Source organism: Saccopteryx bilineata, chromosome 7 (assembly GCF_036850765.1).
Source record: "Saccopteryx bilineata isolate mSacBil1 chromosome 7, mSacBil1_pri_phased_curated, whole genome shotgun sequence".
Lineage (NCBI taxonomy): Eukaryota > Metazoa > Chordata > Mammalia > Chiroptera > Emballonuridae > Saccopteryx > Saccopteryx bilineata.
This window is the reverse complement of record NC_089496.1, coordinates 49485521-49501781: the sequence shown is the minus strand read 5'-3', so window position 1 is coordinate 49501781 and position 16261 is coordinate 49485521. Positions and strand designations below refer to the sequence as shown.

Genomic DNA, 16261 nt, shown 5'->3' with positions numbered 1-16261 from the left:
GCCCACTGCTTCTGCTGACAGGGAAGTGCGGTCTGAACCAGACGCTGGAGCAGGGAGTCGTCAGACGTGTCTGCCCCTCATTTCAGGGCAAGGTCGACAAATCTGAGCAGGGAGGACGATGCCCTCGTTTCAAAGCCCTGGCGCTACAAGTGGCCCCGGTCATTGGTGAGAGCTTCCGGCCACTGCGTCTTCCTGCTGCCATGTGCTGTGACCACCTGTGAGGCTCAGAGAACACTTTCCAAACAAGACATCCCCAGAGAAGTCATCCACATGCCATGCGAAGCAGTTTATAATATAAGTGCTGCAGCAGCTGATCCTAAACCCATCCTCCTTGCTGAGCTCGCCCGTGCCTGTGTGCCTTTCTGTACCCTGCTGAGCTGGGGAGGACCGGCCAAGCAGAGGATGGATAGAGCGGCAGAGGCAGAGAGGGGCAGTGGGGGGAGAAAGGAAAGTCAGTCAGTTATTATTATTAATGCCCTTTGCGTACTACGCACTGGTCACTCTTTTGTGCAAATGAAGTTCGATAAAACTGTCACAAAAATATTCCAAATCATTTTTTTCTTTTTCTTAAGTGAGAAACGGGGAGGCAGCAAGACAGACTCCCGCATGTACCCGACCAGGATCCACCTGGCAAGCCCCCTATGGGGCTATATTCTACCCACCTGAGGCCGTTGCTCCACTGTTCAGTAACCAAGCTAACCAACCTATTTTAGTACTTGAGGCGGAGGCCATGGAGCGGTCCTCAGAGCCTGGGGTCAACTTTGCTCCAATCAAGCCATGGCTGCAGGAGGGGAAGAGAGAGATAAGAGAGAAAGAAGGGAGAAAGGAGGGATGGAGAAGCAGATGGTTACTCCTCCTGTGTGTCCTGACCAGAAATCGAACCTGGGACATCCACACGCTGGGCTGATGCTCTACCACTGAGCCAACTGGCCAGGGCCCAAATTGTTTTAAATATTTGGAAAGTAAAGAATGGTTTGCTCTAAAGCAGGGGTCCCCAAACTACAGCCCACGGGCCACATGCAGCCCCCTGAGGCTATTTATCCGGCCCCCGCCGCACTTCCGGAAGGGGCACCTCTTTCATTGGTGGTCAGTGAGAGGAGCATAGTTCCCATTGAAATACTGGTCAGTTTGTTGATTTAAATTTACTTGTTCTTTATTTTAAATATTGTATTTGTTCCCGTTTTGTTTTTTTACTTTAAAATAAGATATGTGCAGTGTGCATAGGGATTTGTTCATAGTTTTTTTTTATAGTCCGGCCCTCCAACGGTCTGAGGGACAGAGAACTGGCCCCTCTATAAAAAAGTTTGGGGACCCCTGATCTAAAGGGTTTAGCAACAGGACTTGGCCTGGGCTTCCCAGGGCAGAATCAGCGGGTGGTAACTAGGTATGGGTGATGATGGACGGAGAAGGGAAAGAAGAAAGGAACAGCAGCCCAGGTGAAGGCCACTGGATGGTAGACCAGCACTCCTCCAGCCTTTCTGGCACAGCAATCCTCTGGGGGTCTTGTTAAACTGCAGGTTTCAATTTCGTAGGTCTGGGGTGGGGCCCAAGATTCTGCATTTCTAACAGGCTCTGGGGGAAGGCCAACGCTTCTTGGTCTGGTCCACATTTTGTGTAGCAAGAATCCAAGGATCTGCCCAGAGGCCAGAGCAGAGGGAACGAGGGAGAGCTGGTGAGGAGGTCAAAGAGCTTGGCAGAGGTCAGAGGAACGGGGGACTCATGAAGATCTCCATTTTCTTTGTTCTCGCCAAATGACCGTCCTAGGAGCTCATATTCCCTGGGAGACGGCACTCCGCAATCTCTCAAGTGTAAGTGAGAGCAAAGGTGTTTATGGACTTCAGGGCTTTCTAAGAGCCAATAAAATACAGCTCCTTCATCACAGACAGCCCATTAACAACCCATGTTTATTAGTCGAAATCCTCTGAACTTAATACGCCTTTGTCAGCAGAAGTAATTGATCTTGGCCAGTTAATTTGGCTGCTTTTACAGACCGAGGCCTTGCCGCTCTTTTAAGGGTGTCCGACAGCTCTGTGGGCCTTCCTCCCCTCGGTGAACAATTTCCAAGAATGCCGAGCCTGTGGGCTTCTTAAAATAGGCTCGGGAAAGAGAACGCAGACATCTCTCAGTGACACCCGGGCCTGTCGTCTCAGAAGCCTGGGAGACGTCGGGCTTTATGGAAATGTCTGTGCCAACAGCCACCATCCTGTTCCCTGAGAATTTGACTGACAAGGGCAGACAGAACTGTTTGCTCTTCAGCTAGGCAGGTAATGAGAGCTCAAGCTTAAACAGAAGAGAAGCTTGGATGTGTGCTCTCACCAAGGCTCAGTGTACTGTAGAAATTATTCTCTTCTTCAGAAAGCGTCGCCTTCCTTCCGTTTCAGAGCGGATTCAGACTGAACACATGCCATGAAGAACACGCTCTAAAGTGACTCAGACGAGTCTATGGAACAGCTAAAGGAGCTTAAGTTCTTGCCTCCCACCCCCCAGCCCCAGTTAGCATCGGAATCCTGGAGAAGTGAGTCTCTTGGCTCTCTTAACTTATATAATGAGCAAACGGGGATGATACAATTTAGCAAGTATTAGTAAGGGATTTTTTTACATGAGTCACAATGATAGTCACACCTAAAAATGTTCAGACGTTCTGCTTCTGGAATGGGAAAGAGCGAACTTGTGAAATCCTCTCCAGATACCTTCACACGTTAGTTAGCATGTTCTCAGCCGTCTGGAATGCCATGTATACTGTCCCGACCTAAACCAGGGATGGAAGGTCATGGGTAAGGCATTCACTCGTCTCGTTATCTAAGGAATCCATCGCCATGAGATAGATGGAGGATCTCTCTAGTTGTCCGCCTTCGTCACCACATCACAAAACCACAGGTGGACGGCGGTTTGCAAATTTGGAGGGAGTACCGAAGAGGGATGGATATGATGTACAAGCCGCCTGACTCGTATGCAGTATTTGTGAGAGAGTAGGGGACAGCTCAGAGAGCTGGCCGTTCATTCATCAGATGCTTCACACACGCATGACGGCAGAGGGGGTGCTCCGAGGCAGGGAGTAACCCAATGAGGGTGGGATATCTGTCTAACAACAGCTGTTCTTCCCCAGCAAGAGGGCGCTGGCCAGCTTTAAAGGGCAGATTGCCACAGCCTGGAAGAGGAGACATTCCTGGTTTTTTGTGTACTATGTCACAAGATGGACATATGAAACCAAGAGAAGAAAACCATTCCAGACAGGTTTGCAGCACAAGAAAAGGACCAGAGGCATAAAAGAGAGTAAGGCATTTCTTCGGATCTATACCCAAAAGAGAAAACCCAAAACAATGATTAAAAAGAATATATGCACTTCATTGCTGCACTATTTACAAGAGCCAAGATCTGGAAGCAGCCCAAGTGCCCATCAACAAATGGGTGGATAAAGAAGATGTGGTTCATATACACAACGGAATACTATTTGGCCATTAAAAAAAGAAAAATCTTACTATTTGCAACAGCATGGATGGACCTACAGGGTATTATGCTAAGTGAAATAAGATAGTCAGAGAAAGACAAATACCACATGATCTCACTTGTATGTGGAAACTAAAGAACAATATAACAAACAAAACAGAAATAGACTCATTGATACAGAGAGTAGATTAATGTCAGAGGAAGGAGTTTGGGGAACTGGGTGAAACAGGCGAAGGGATTGAGAAGCACAGGTTGGTTGTTACAGAACAGTCACGGGGAATGTAAAGTACCGCATAGGAAATACAGTCAAAGATATTGTACTAATTATGTACTGTGCCAGGTGGGTATTGGAAATATCAGGAGAGTATTTTATAAAGACCATGATTGTCTAGCCACTATGCTGTACACCTGAAACTAATACAAAATCATACTGAATGTAAACTGCAATTAAAAACAAATTTTTTTTAATTGAAATAAAAAAGAGAAGAACAATGGGTGTCCGTAAGAGCTAGTGGCACAGCATTGGACAACCTGGTGCTTCTGTGACTGAGAAACCTACAGACTGTCATCCTCCTCCTCAGATTTCCTCCCCTAGGAAGCTCACCTGCCCAGCCTTGGCAGACCTTTCTGGGAAAGACAGCTTATTCGGGGGCAGATTTAAAACTTCCTACTTAGATGTGCCTTGTTTTTCCTCAATCTACCAAAAAAAAAAAAAAAAAAGTGATGCATTTAAAAAAAAAAAAAATGATCAGGCCTTGGCCAGATAGTTTGGTTGGTTAGAGCAGTGGTCCCCAACCCCCAGGCCGCGGACCGGTACTGGTCCGTGGGCCATTTGGTACCGGTCCGCAGAGAAAGAATAAATAACTTACATTATTTCCGTTTTATTTATATTTAAGTCTGAACGATGTTTTATTTTTTAAAAATGACCAGATTCCCTCTGTTACATCCGTCGAAGACTCACTCTTGATGCTTGTCTCGGTCAGGTGATACATTTATCCATCCCACCCTAAAGGCCGGTCCGTGAAAATATTTTCTGACATTAAACCGGCCCGTGGCCCAAAAAAGGTTGGGGACCACTGGGTTAGAGCATCATCACGCTACACAAAGGTTGCCAGTTCGGTCCCCAGGTACCGTCAGGGCACATACAGGAACAGATCAATGTTTCTCACTCTCTCTCTCTCTAAAGTCAATAAGTAAAATTTAAAAAATAAAAATAAAAAAAAACTATCAGAATACTTTAAAGCTGCCAATAGGAAAGAAATAAAATTGAGAAACGAGCCATAGTTTATGGCAAATAGAAATTATTTACAATAATAAAAAGAAAACCCCACAAAGCTATTTAACCATCAATTAGCAACAGGGGAAATACATGGACGTTGAATCTGAATGTGCAAAATTATGTTCATCTTCATTAGAAAATTACTTTTGTGTTTGTACGTATTATTACAAGATGATGTGTAGTCTATACCTGATATTACATATATTATAAATATCCTCTCCATCCCAGTCTCCCTCCGTTTCCGTTTTCCTTCTTCCCCTCTTTTCTTCCCCCTTTCCCCATACAAAAAAAATCCCCTCACTCTTGGTCGCGTTTCCTCTGCTCTGTACCCTCTAAGTTGTGTGCGCCGTAGGAAGGAGAAAGGCTTTAGAAAAGACATGTAGAGAAATGACAAGTGCTATGATTTATGCTGATCCACATATGATTCTACTTTGGCGAACGGACGATGCTAGAGTTCTCCCATTATTTTTTTTTTTTTAAGATTCTGAAATTGCACACCGGATGTTCTTTATTACAAAGGATTAAAAGCTTTAGAAATATATGGTGTAAATATCTTGGAACGGCTGGTTAAGACCAGGTTCCCCGTCATCACCATGACCACCGTCATCACCAATGCCTTGACTCCAAATTTCAAATATATAAATAAAAGAGATCCCCTTAACGTGGTAACATAAGCCAGGTTCCTTCCTTCGTCCTTAAGCACGCTGAAGATACCCTTGGTGCATGAACTACAAGTCGACAATGCCTGGAAGGGTAAGTCTGTGGTTTTTGTCTCAGTAATCCCTACTCGCCAGGAATCCACAGGTTGGGGGCCCCGGCATAACTGACCAATCCTGAGAAAGAAGTCAGGTTCCTCACCGCACAGGACACCCCCGAGGCAAGTTGCACTTGACCGCATCTGCTTCCCATCTGACTGCACTAAAGAACTCAACAGCGTTTCAGTGAGAAGCTTCTTTGCCCAAAAAGCAGAGAATCCGTGTCTTCCCAAAGTCGAGGAAAAAAAATCAGTCTCTTTCCCTCGTTCTTTTGATCAGTGGTTCTCCATCAGGAGTGACTTTGTCCTCCAGGGGACATGGGGCAATGTCTGCAGACATCTGTGGCTGTCACAACTGAGAAGAGAGTGCTACTAGAATTCATGGGTGGTAGACGGGCTGCTGCTAAACATCTCCCAGCCGCCACCGCTAAGACCTACCCAGCCCCAAACGCCAACAGTGACAAGTTCAAGAAACCTGCCACCAAGACAGACAGACTCTGCCCTTGGTTCCGTATCAGGAGGGCGAGAAGCAGAGACTGTCGGGAGAGTCAGGGCTGCTCTTGGTGAGCCCCAGACGCAATGAACCACAGGCAAAGTCCCCGGAGCAGCCAGGGTGGTACTTACAACACAGGAACACTTGGTACATTTGCTTCCTTCCGGCTGAAAGTCCTCCCCTTCTCGGTACTGCACACCCTCAAACACGCAGCCTGGAGAGCAAGGAGAGTCAGGATTAGGCAGCAGCCTCTTTCCAGGTTGACACTATCCTTCTATCCACTGCTCATCCTCCTCCCATCCTCGCTGACCACGGCCAGGGGAACCGAACCCCAGGGGGGCCGGAGGAGACGAACAGAAGTCACCCCATTGAGAGAAGTCAATGATGAGCTAAGCAGCAAATGGTATGAAGAGCCGCCACCTGGTGAGGACCCAGGAACTGGCCTGCCTCCACCAGGCCCTCCATACCACTGGTCTCACTCCATCTTCACAGTGAGCCTACGAAGTAGGGAATCCCGTCACTGTCCCCACAGATGGGGAAGACATGGCTCAGAGAGACGTAACTCACCCAGCTGGCTGGTGGCAGAGCTGGAATTTGAACTCAGTTCTGACCCACTGGCCACACCATACAGAGGGGTCAGGCATCAAGACAAGAAGAGGCAAAGGCAGGCCAGGAAGTACCACACAGGTTGCCGGTCCCACCTTATGTCCTGCTAAGGCTGTTGTGGTGCCCACCGGGTCTGGCTAAAAATAGGACCAAAAGCCCAGGAAATGTTTCCCATTCAGAAAGAAGCTCAGGACACTGTTACATTCTTAATGGGCCTCACAAATGACCTGAAGCTTAGGCTGGTTGGCAATCTCATGTCATACAAGCCTGGGGAGGACAGTGACCAGCGGCAAAGCCACCTTCCTCAGGTCTGTCCTCGGGAGGCACTTAGCCAGAGTGGCTGCGGTCACTCTCAGAAGAGTAGAAAGTGCGAGGGTGGCCAAATCCCAGCAAGGGGGGAGCTTGCAAAAGACTAATCCACGCCCTTGCAATCAAGCGTTTACGGCCCACCAACTGAACTCATCAACAAAACCCACCAGGCCTGGCCAAGTAGCTCAGCTGGTTAGAACACCATCCCGGTATGCCAAGGTTGCGGGTTCGATCCCAGGTCAGGGCACGTACAAGAACCGCCCAATGAATGCATACATCGTGGAACAATAAATCGATGTTTCTTTCCCTTCCTCTCTCTCCAAAATCAATACATAAGAAATTTTTAAAAACCCCACCAAACTCTGAAAGCAGCTGGTTTCTTTCAAGGAGAAACAAGGACTACTACCCCTGATACGGCTGCCGGATCTGTTCGCTTTAAAGGTAGACACAGAGACCTTTGTTGAACTGAAAGTCATGGAGACAAATGCGAGGTGTCTGAAGCTGAACAGCCGAGTGAAACTGGCTTTAAAGTCTTTCTGATCCCCACACCCAGCCATCCACCACCTCCTCGCTGTTCCCATCGATGCGGGGAGACCTGGTGAACCTGGCTCCCTCCCCTCCGGCATGAACAATGCCCTCGCACTGTTCATCAGGGCAGGTGCCCGGTGGTCTCTTTCCAAAGGATGCTGCCAGCAAGGGGTCTTCGATTCTTTCACGTACGTCTGCACCACCGGTTTGGCCATGCAGATTGCCAGATGACTAATCGCAACAATCTACACTTGACAACTTGAGTTTACAATGAAAATTCCATGTAAACTGTCCCCGCCACAACCCTCCCACCCCACCCCCCACCGCCAGCTCTGAGCAAAGAGAAGAAAAGGAAGGAGCAGACAACCAAGAATGCCCTGAAGTCCGTCTCAGGAAGGCGCTGACCACAGACTGTTCGTGCTTGCCGTTATGTGGAATGCCATTCCGTGATCAGTGACAGATGCCAGTCCTTCTGAATCACCAAGGGGAATATCCCACGGCTTCCCCTGATTGTCCTTATCTGGACTTGGCTGAGGCCACCTTCCCGAGACAAAGGATAGGGCATTCCAGATGTAGCCGCATCTGAGTCTTCTGATTGGCATCCCCCAGATTGGCCTTTGAAGGTAAGGACAGGGAGCCGAGTTGATTCTTGATCCCACTAGTGAGGGCGCAGAGCTTGCCCAGCTGCCAGGGCCTAGTGAGAGGCACTGCCATGCTAACTTGAAAGATCTGCCTCTCGGGGCGTCTGGAACCACGGGGGACAATCATCATAGTGTGCGTACGGAAAGGCGGGGTAGAGGAGGTGGTACAATATGGTGGCCAAGAAAGAGAAGAAGCCACACCCCAACCTCTCACCTTTGCCCTTTACTCCCTCATGGTCTTTATCCTCATTGGGTCTGATATTCCTTCCTCTGTGAACTACAGACAATGCCTCATATTCCTCCCTGGAGGGTCACGAGCCCTTAACAGTGTGGTAGGTACAATCATGGGGTTCAGCCTTTCCTTCTTGGGAACTCAACCAAGGACAGAATGGAAGGAGCAGTGGCTCAAACATGAGCGATAACTTCAACGGCTGAAATAAATTCACTCTGATGTCTGTGTACCCACACTCTCAAAGGCGGCCAAAAAATATGACCGTCTCCCGGCTGTGGAGGAATGTTACGTATGCTGAGTTGATTCTATATGAACAAAGCAACAGTCTACCCGATGCAACTGAACGCATATTTAAGAGCTACGGTGATTTTTAAATCAGTACAGCATAAAATATTTGCTCTGTTATCATGCTCGGTCTTGGAATTATCTGGGAGGGCTGGGTCCCCTCCTCAGAGATTTTGATGGAATTCAGTCTGTGAAGCATCTCAGGCTTCAAGATGTATTTTTTAAAGTTTTCCGCATGATTTTAATGCGCAGCCTAGAAAACTAGTGATCTAACTTAATAAAGATCTTTTAGGCATTTAAGAGTATGGTTGCATGATACAAAGCATATTTAATGCATTCAGAAGAAACAAAAAGTACTTTCAGAAGAAAAAAGTAAACTTTTTTTTTTTTTTCCAGAAGCAAAAAGCAAAACGCTGTTTGATAGCTACTAAGTAATTGGATTACGGAAAGAATTATCAACCAGTTTTTGGTCTTCGTGTAAGCTCATCCGATAACACTTCCCAGAAATCCCACTGTGAGGAGGAAGCCTGGCTCAATCAAGACTGCGGGGAACTGAAGAAGGTCAGAAGTGGTGGAGAGGGACAGTCCTTACTGTCATTCAAAGACGAGAAAAGACCAGACCCCAGAAGGGACTCAGAGCTGGGCGCGTTTCAGACCGCAGGGAGCCCCATCTTTGCACGGCGCCCCACCGTGTTCCCTTAGCCCTGTCCCAGGAAGGTTTGCACAACAGAAGGCTCTTCGAAGATTAACCTCAAAAGCAAGGTGTGGTTGTGAGTATCCCCTCCAATGAGGCAGAGCCAGAATGCAGAACATCTGTCTAAGAGTGTGGGCCAGGGGCTTAAGGGATCAGGAAAAAAAAAAAATCTCTCACCTCAGAATCCCTGGGCTCCTACCTAAGGGCAAGAAAAGAGGCAGGAGGCCTTGGTAATCCTGCTCAGAAAAGGAAGAGGAAGCAGTCCAGCCCCCGGAAAGGGGCGCGCGCTCCCTGGGCTGTCAGCGAGGCACAAGGGCCTCGGAGAGGACCGGGGTCCAGCTAGCTGCCCCGCACTGGAAACCGAGACCAGCAGAACCCTCGGCTCAATCCACTCAGGGACACGGCTCTCAGCTTTCAGAGAACATCTGGTTCCCTCATCACCCGGGCCAGCTCTGGCCAGCGAACTGCAAACTGCAGCAGTAAAAAGACATTTCTGGTAGCAAGGAAAAGCCACAGACTTTCCTTCCAAAGTAAGCGTCACCTGTGGCCCGCGGAGTGGAAAGCAGGCCTCCCGAGCCCCGAGCACGCCCACGCCAAGACCTACAGCACGTTGCCTCCGTCCCGGGCTCACCAGAGGGTCCGGCCAGACATTTCCCTGCCAGGAGGCGAGCTCCTCTTGAAACACATTAGGTCCACAGACGACGGAAAGGGAGGGACATTCCAGCCAGGAGAGGGGCAAGCCCCGCATGCCCGGGAGAGCTCAAGAGGATCTGACAGCATGGCGCTGTTCCAGGGAGCCCCGCCGGCTTCCCTGTCCGTCGGGAGACATTTACCTGGACACGTGGGGCAGCACGCTCCCAGAGGCTTGGCAGGGTTTTTACAGTGAACGACACATCGCACCTCAGACTCGGTGACAACGCCTTCCTGGAAAACAGAACGACACGGCAAGGAAAAGTCAGCCCGGCCTCCCCACCGAGGAGTCACGCGGCTTTGGAAGGGAACCAAAGGGAACAGGAGAACGGTCCGAACACAGAACGTGCAAAGCGAAAGTTTGGGGTCAGGTCCAGAGGTACGTGGCACAAATGAGGTCAGACCTCCCTGGCTCAACCCGCGGATGCTTTCGAACTCACTGTGCTAATCCTGTCGCTGTTCGTGACCCTGTCCTTGGTGTTTCTCTTCGGCCCTAGCTTCTTGCTTTCTTTTAAATCTGGTATTTAAGACCTTGCTATCACTCAGCAGCCAAGAGAGCCTCGCTGTGCATTCACAGTTGTTTTGTTTTCAACACTTACTGCGTTTTCTATCATTATTATACTTTAAGCCATTAATTAGAAAGCACAGAGTGTAAGCATAATACCCCAAGACTGGGATCTGGAGACCCAAGTCCTTACCCTCCTTCTAGAAATAACTAGACCAGCTCTACAAGCTTAGAAATTCCACGCTGCTTCACAGAGGGCCTCTCCCCAGCACCGACTGAAGAGATGAGGTAAAAACTACTTTAAAGCTCATAATACATATGGCAAAACAGAGACGTCACATCTTAATGCAATCCAATGATTGATTCATCTGAAAACTGATCTTGGGACGCTTCATATTTTAATGTCATTGAAACCTCGTTTAAATTAACCCTTAGGGTTGGCTTTGGAAGAATTTTCACCGCATTTTTAACCCATTTTATTGATGGATTTGTGTGTGTGTTTACTGAGCCTTGTTTTGTGGGGAGGTGTAGCACAGGCTCAAAATAATGTAACAATTTGATAACTAGATCATTTTCCTCATCGTGTCTGCTACCCTAGCATCTCAACCCAACGAGGAAGGTTATGTCCTAAATGTCTTCATATCTGTCAGGCCTGAGGCTTGCTCTGCTGGTGAAACTTATTGTGGTTTGTATCAGTACTTTTCATCCACAGGTCCACTGACAGGTGCTGGTCCACCGGAAACTCCATGCCAGCTCGCAAAAAGGATAAACCACTCTGACGCTATATGAAGATTATAAAGAAAAAACAATGGCCACGATACTGCGATAACATAATATCACCAAAGGATCTGTGCTTCAGTTCTAGAACCGAAGCCCCAACGCATAAAGCTGTGGCCCGCAACCAATTTCCCTTCATTATCTGCAATCCAGATGAAGAGCTCAGGTTAGTTCCCTGCATGAGCTTCCTGTCTGTTATCTATAGAGGGTCCTCTTCCGGTAAAAAAACTAAAGGCAGAAAATAAAGGTGAATTTTTCACCAGCAGAACTCCTTTGGTAGGAGGATGTGAGAAAGAAGCTCAAATTCAACGCAACCGGAAATGAACCAGACCATCTGACCAGCTGTTGCCCGTCTGGAACCTCGTGGGACCCAGGGCAGGCCGACTCTACCGAGAAGTGTTTTTCATGTCAGCCTCCGTACTGCTTACTACCAGCTCCTAGGATAGCAGCATCCTCATCTGATGGAGGATGGAAGTGAGCTCCAGAGAGGTTAAATGACAAGTTCCACAAGTGACAGAGCCCCTGTTTTCCTTACTACACCGCTCTCTCTCCTCTTACTGACACTGTGCCCTGTGAAGACAGGAGCTTGGAGAAAGAGGCATCCCGCATAGAAGCACCTTACTGACAGGTGCCAGTAAGTGGTCATTTCCTGCTTTCTCAGATGAGGTCTCTTCCCTAAAGGAGGAGGAAGGGGAGCAGGAGTGGGAAGGTGCCCGTTGACAGAGGAGCTGATTCATGTAATGACCTTCACACAGGTTTGCTCTTCTGGTTATTGAAAGACATGGTATTTTTAAATTAGCGGGCAGGGCTGAGGCAAAAAAAAAAAAAAAAAAAAAAAAAAAAAAAAAATATATATATATATATATATATATATATATATATATATATATATGGAAAATGAAAAGGCGAAGTTTATCTTGGGTAGGTAACGGCTCCTTTCTGTGCTCCATTCTGCAAGGCGGCATTTCCTGTCTCCCGGGGTTCTAGGTCTTTGAAGACCTCTTCCAATAATGATTTGATATTTCTGCTTCATTCACTCTGGGCCCCGCTGAGTGGCTAGTGACTCGGGTGATTGGCAATAGGGGTTTTTTCAGTGTTAAAAGGATAATGGTTTTAATATGTTATCCAGTCAACAAACCATTCCCTCCCAGACAATAGTTTTCATTTAACTGAAACAAAGTCTTCATCCAAATTCGCCATGGGTCAATGCAACTTAAGGATCTTCAAGACCTCTGACTGCTGTATAAATATGTTATACTATACTTCAAAGGCCATGCCGTTGTCTTATTTAAAAAACAGTGTGACCATGGCTTTCAGAGGACCCCTATCAAAGAGTGGAAACTTCACTGGTCAAAAAGCAGGGTGGGGATGAGGTGGTGCATATTTTAGAACAAATGTGGGCTTTTAATGTTATTAAACTCATTGTTTTTGTCTCTTTGTTCCATGAAGCCGATTGAATCTATAATCCAGAGTAAAAAGTCAACAAGTATTTACTTAGCCAATTAATTCCTTATTTATATCTGTTCTACCTACTACTTACATTCATAAACAATTTAAACAGACTACATCAATAAGCTGAATATTTAACTGAATGAATCACTGAAGATCTTATGAGTGAACATGACCACTGTGGGTATTTAATAAGAACATGAATAAATAAAATTCAGATCTCAATAAACTAAACGTAAGTATACCTGAGATAAAATCAGAGAGAAATACACGTTTCTAGGCCAACCTTTCTCCTTTAAATACAAAAGCACATACATGGACAGTGAAACAGGGCTAGGCGTAAAATGATTTAACATCATCCTTTCTACTGAGAAGAGTTTTAAAATAATGTCAAAATTCAAACAGCATATTTTTTAAGGAGCCTTTTGGAAGCAGTCAAAAAAGGAGTGTGAAAATTTGAATTCTTCATTTGCCCTTTAGTTTATCTTGCTGTGTTTCAGACCCGTAACAGTCCGAGCCCCGTGGGGTCAGTGGTCTTTTCGGGTTCAGCAAGCACTAGCCACGGTGCGCCCCTGAGGAGCTGACCAGTAGTTCTCAGATTGGTTGGGTTGAAATCATTGAGGTTACAGTGTACTAATTGCTCTGACTGAATCTAGTGTACAGATTGGCTCCGGTTCAAAAAGTTTCTAAATCAAAAAAGGAAAACATATATCCGCTAACAGGACCTCTTTCTGCTAACAGGAATTTGTGTTTTGCTTCAAGTCGACTCACAGGAAGACCTGAGTTCTCCCCAAGGACATATGCATCTTCGAGGAGCGTTTCCAGGCGTAGCTTAACAATGGGGCACGATTCCGCTGTGTGTTTCTGGAAGCAAGTCCCAGACAACATTTACCCTGTGCCTGTCTTGTTTCGGTGAATGTCACGATAAATATGCACAAGAATACAGTTGGTTTTTGTTAGGAGTTCTTTTGGGTGGAATGAGTTGGGTTTTTTTTTTTTTGAGGGGCGGGTTATTATGCGTTATCTGAAAGGAACTTCCAAGGAGAACTCTACAGATTCCTTTGCACCGGAGAGTAAAATAACTGGACCTTACCTGGCACCGGCGCAGGACGCAGGGTTCCGCAGGACTCCGCCACGTGGAGGAGCTGTTGTAGGTACTTCCTTCGTAGGTGCAACCTGGACCGGAAACACAGAAGCAGGAAGACGGGCCAACAGTGAGAGTGGGTTTGCTTCCTTTATCTCTGGAGCAAGAGAAGTTATGTCATCTAGGCCAGAACTAGTGATCGCAGGAACCATCATGCTCCTTGGCTATTTTCCCCAAAACACAACCAAGCTTTTTAAATATCCACTCGGCTTTCACTTCCATTAATTATTTTTCTGCTGAGACGATTAACCGCACAGACTATATTTTCAAGTGAAGAGCCATGGATCGAGGAGCTTTCTTGGCCAACAGGCATAACCTCACGCGTGACTTTCTTTATACCTAGTGAAGCATTTGGAGGATTGGGGCTAACACGTCATGATGAAAAGGGACCTTACATAAGACTAACTGGACTCCCACTCGCTGAAGATCAAGAAGGAAGTTGAAAGCATGGCAGAAAATTAAAATATAGGAAATGACTGTAAAAATCTATACCAATCTAAGATGCTTAACAAAGCTACGATCTTTACCGGGTGAGACCGTCGAAGCCTTGCCTCCCAGCTCCAAGAGCTCTGATTTCATATTTCACTCTGATTTTACACTTGGGTTGTGAAGTAGATGGAAGGAAACCTGAAACTATCACTGTACAGAGCATCAGGAGTTGATTCGCTAGCCAAAACCGAAGTCACGCTCACTCACTGGAAAAAAAAATAGAAGTCAAAGGCCAGAGACCCAGTTAACGTAAGTCCCTGTAGAAAGAGCCCAAGAAGCAATGGTGCAAAGATCACAGCCTAGATCTTGATTTAGTTTGTCCAGATAACACCCTCCCTCCTGTGTCAGCTACACTTTGGGGAATGAGGCACCTGGCTACGCCTGTGGGCCCTGCATATTAGATTATTAGGAGCCCACCAGGCAAAGGGAAGCGCCATTTAGAGCAGTGGTCCCCAACCTTTTTTGGGCCACGGACCGGTTTAATGTCAGAAAATATTTTCACGGACTGGCCTTTAGGGTGGGACGGATAAATATATCACGTGACCGAGACAAGCGTCAAGAGTGAGTCTTAGATGGATGTAACAGAGGGAATCTGGTCATTTTTTAAAAATAAAACATCGTTCAGACTTAAATATAAATAAAACGGAAATAATGTAAGTTATTTATTCTTTCTCTGCAGACTGGTACCAAATGGCCCACGAACCGGTACCGGTCTGCGGCCCGGGGGTTGGGGACCACTGATTTAGATTATCATGGCTTAGCCCAAAGAGAACAGAAGCAGGAAGGCACACATGGGATAATGCAGAAATAAAAGCGATCTCGGTACCAACGACTGGCTTCTGGCAGGCCAATCAACCTCAACTCACATTGGTTTTTCTTGTCCAAGATACAGAGAGGAGATTTACCTCCTTCCTGAATTCTGTTAGATACCGCAGTGGTATTAACAACAACAACAAAACCTTCTTAATCCATACAAACAGAATATTAAAGGACTTTGGAACATTTCGATAGATGTTTTCATAGGCTTGGAACCATGATCTGAATCCCCAGAGAATTATGGAATGATCGAAAAGGGCTCAGTAATACTCCGGTCTCTAGCTCCTACAAATCAAATTACTCAAGTACCCAGCTGATTGGAAACATATTAGGGAAATGCTTTCACTATATATTTTTTAATTTCCTTTGAGTGAAGTGTCACAGCGATAAAATGTCCAACCACAGGAACCCCTAGCACACTACAAATATTTATGCCAAGCCCGGAATGAATACAGTAAATTTTCAACAATGAAAACCAATATAAAACAATTTGGGCTAGCATAAATCTTCCCGAACGAACGCCCTCACAATGGACGTGCCATGTGCATGTCTGATCCACTAACACAGACTCGCTCGGATAATAAATAACTTGTTCCGAGAGAGGGAGGCAGGGAAGTCAGGGGACCAAATCCAATTCATGTGAAGTCCAAGTAAATATGAAACGCCTGCCAAGTCCACCAGTGGCGTTTCCAAATATGTTATATATTTTCATCCTCCGGATTAGAAAAAAAAAAGAACTGAAAGAAAGGGTGATTTTATGCTGCTAATAAGGCAGGCAAAGCTCTGGCCTGCTCGCTGAGGAGGAAGTGTTCTGCACAACCCGAACGGACCCAGAAGGAGCTGCAAGCCAGAGACCGAGCCTGACGACGCCAGGTCATGCGCGCGGGGCTCCCGGGAGTGGGGAAGGCCTCTCTGAATTGTTCCACTCGATATGGGATAAAAGGCACTGGAACAAGTGGTCCTCCTCGCAGGCAACCCAGCACTGTTTTCTCCGAATAATTGTCCATTGGAAGTCTGGCTACCCTGCCCTTATATCAACATGAAGGGCCAAGGTCAAATTGAAAAACACTTTATTGCTCAACTGCCCTTGTGTATGTGTCAGTCTGCCACACCTGACTCCAGA

At 46.7% G+C, this 16261-nt stretch overlaps 1 protein-coding gene across 2 annotated transcripts in view; it reads right to left on the bottom strand.

Annotated features, from left to right (window-relative positions):
* BMPER (BMP binding endothelial regulator) overlaps positions 1 to 16261 on the bottom strand; it is a 234182-nt gene that overhangs the window by 161742 nt on the left and 56179 nt on the right. For both annotated transcript variants that reach the window (XM_066239762.1, XM_066239763.1), the window contains exons 4-6: positions 13783 to 13865; positions 10102 to 10192; positions 6105 to 6187 (exon numbers count right to left, since the gene is read on the bottom strand). In XM_066239762.1, coding sequence (XP_066095859.1) covers positions 6105 to 6187; positions 10102 to 10192; positions 13783 to 13865 — 257 coding nt within the window. The remainder of the gene's footprint in view (positions 1 to 6104; positions 6188 to 10101; positions 10193 to 13782; positions 13866 to 16261) is intronic.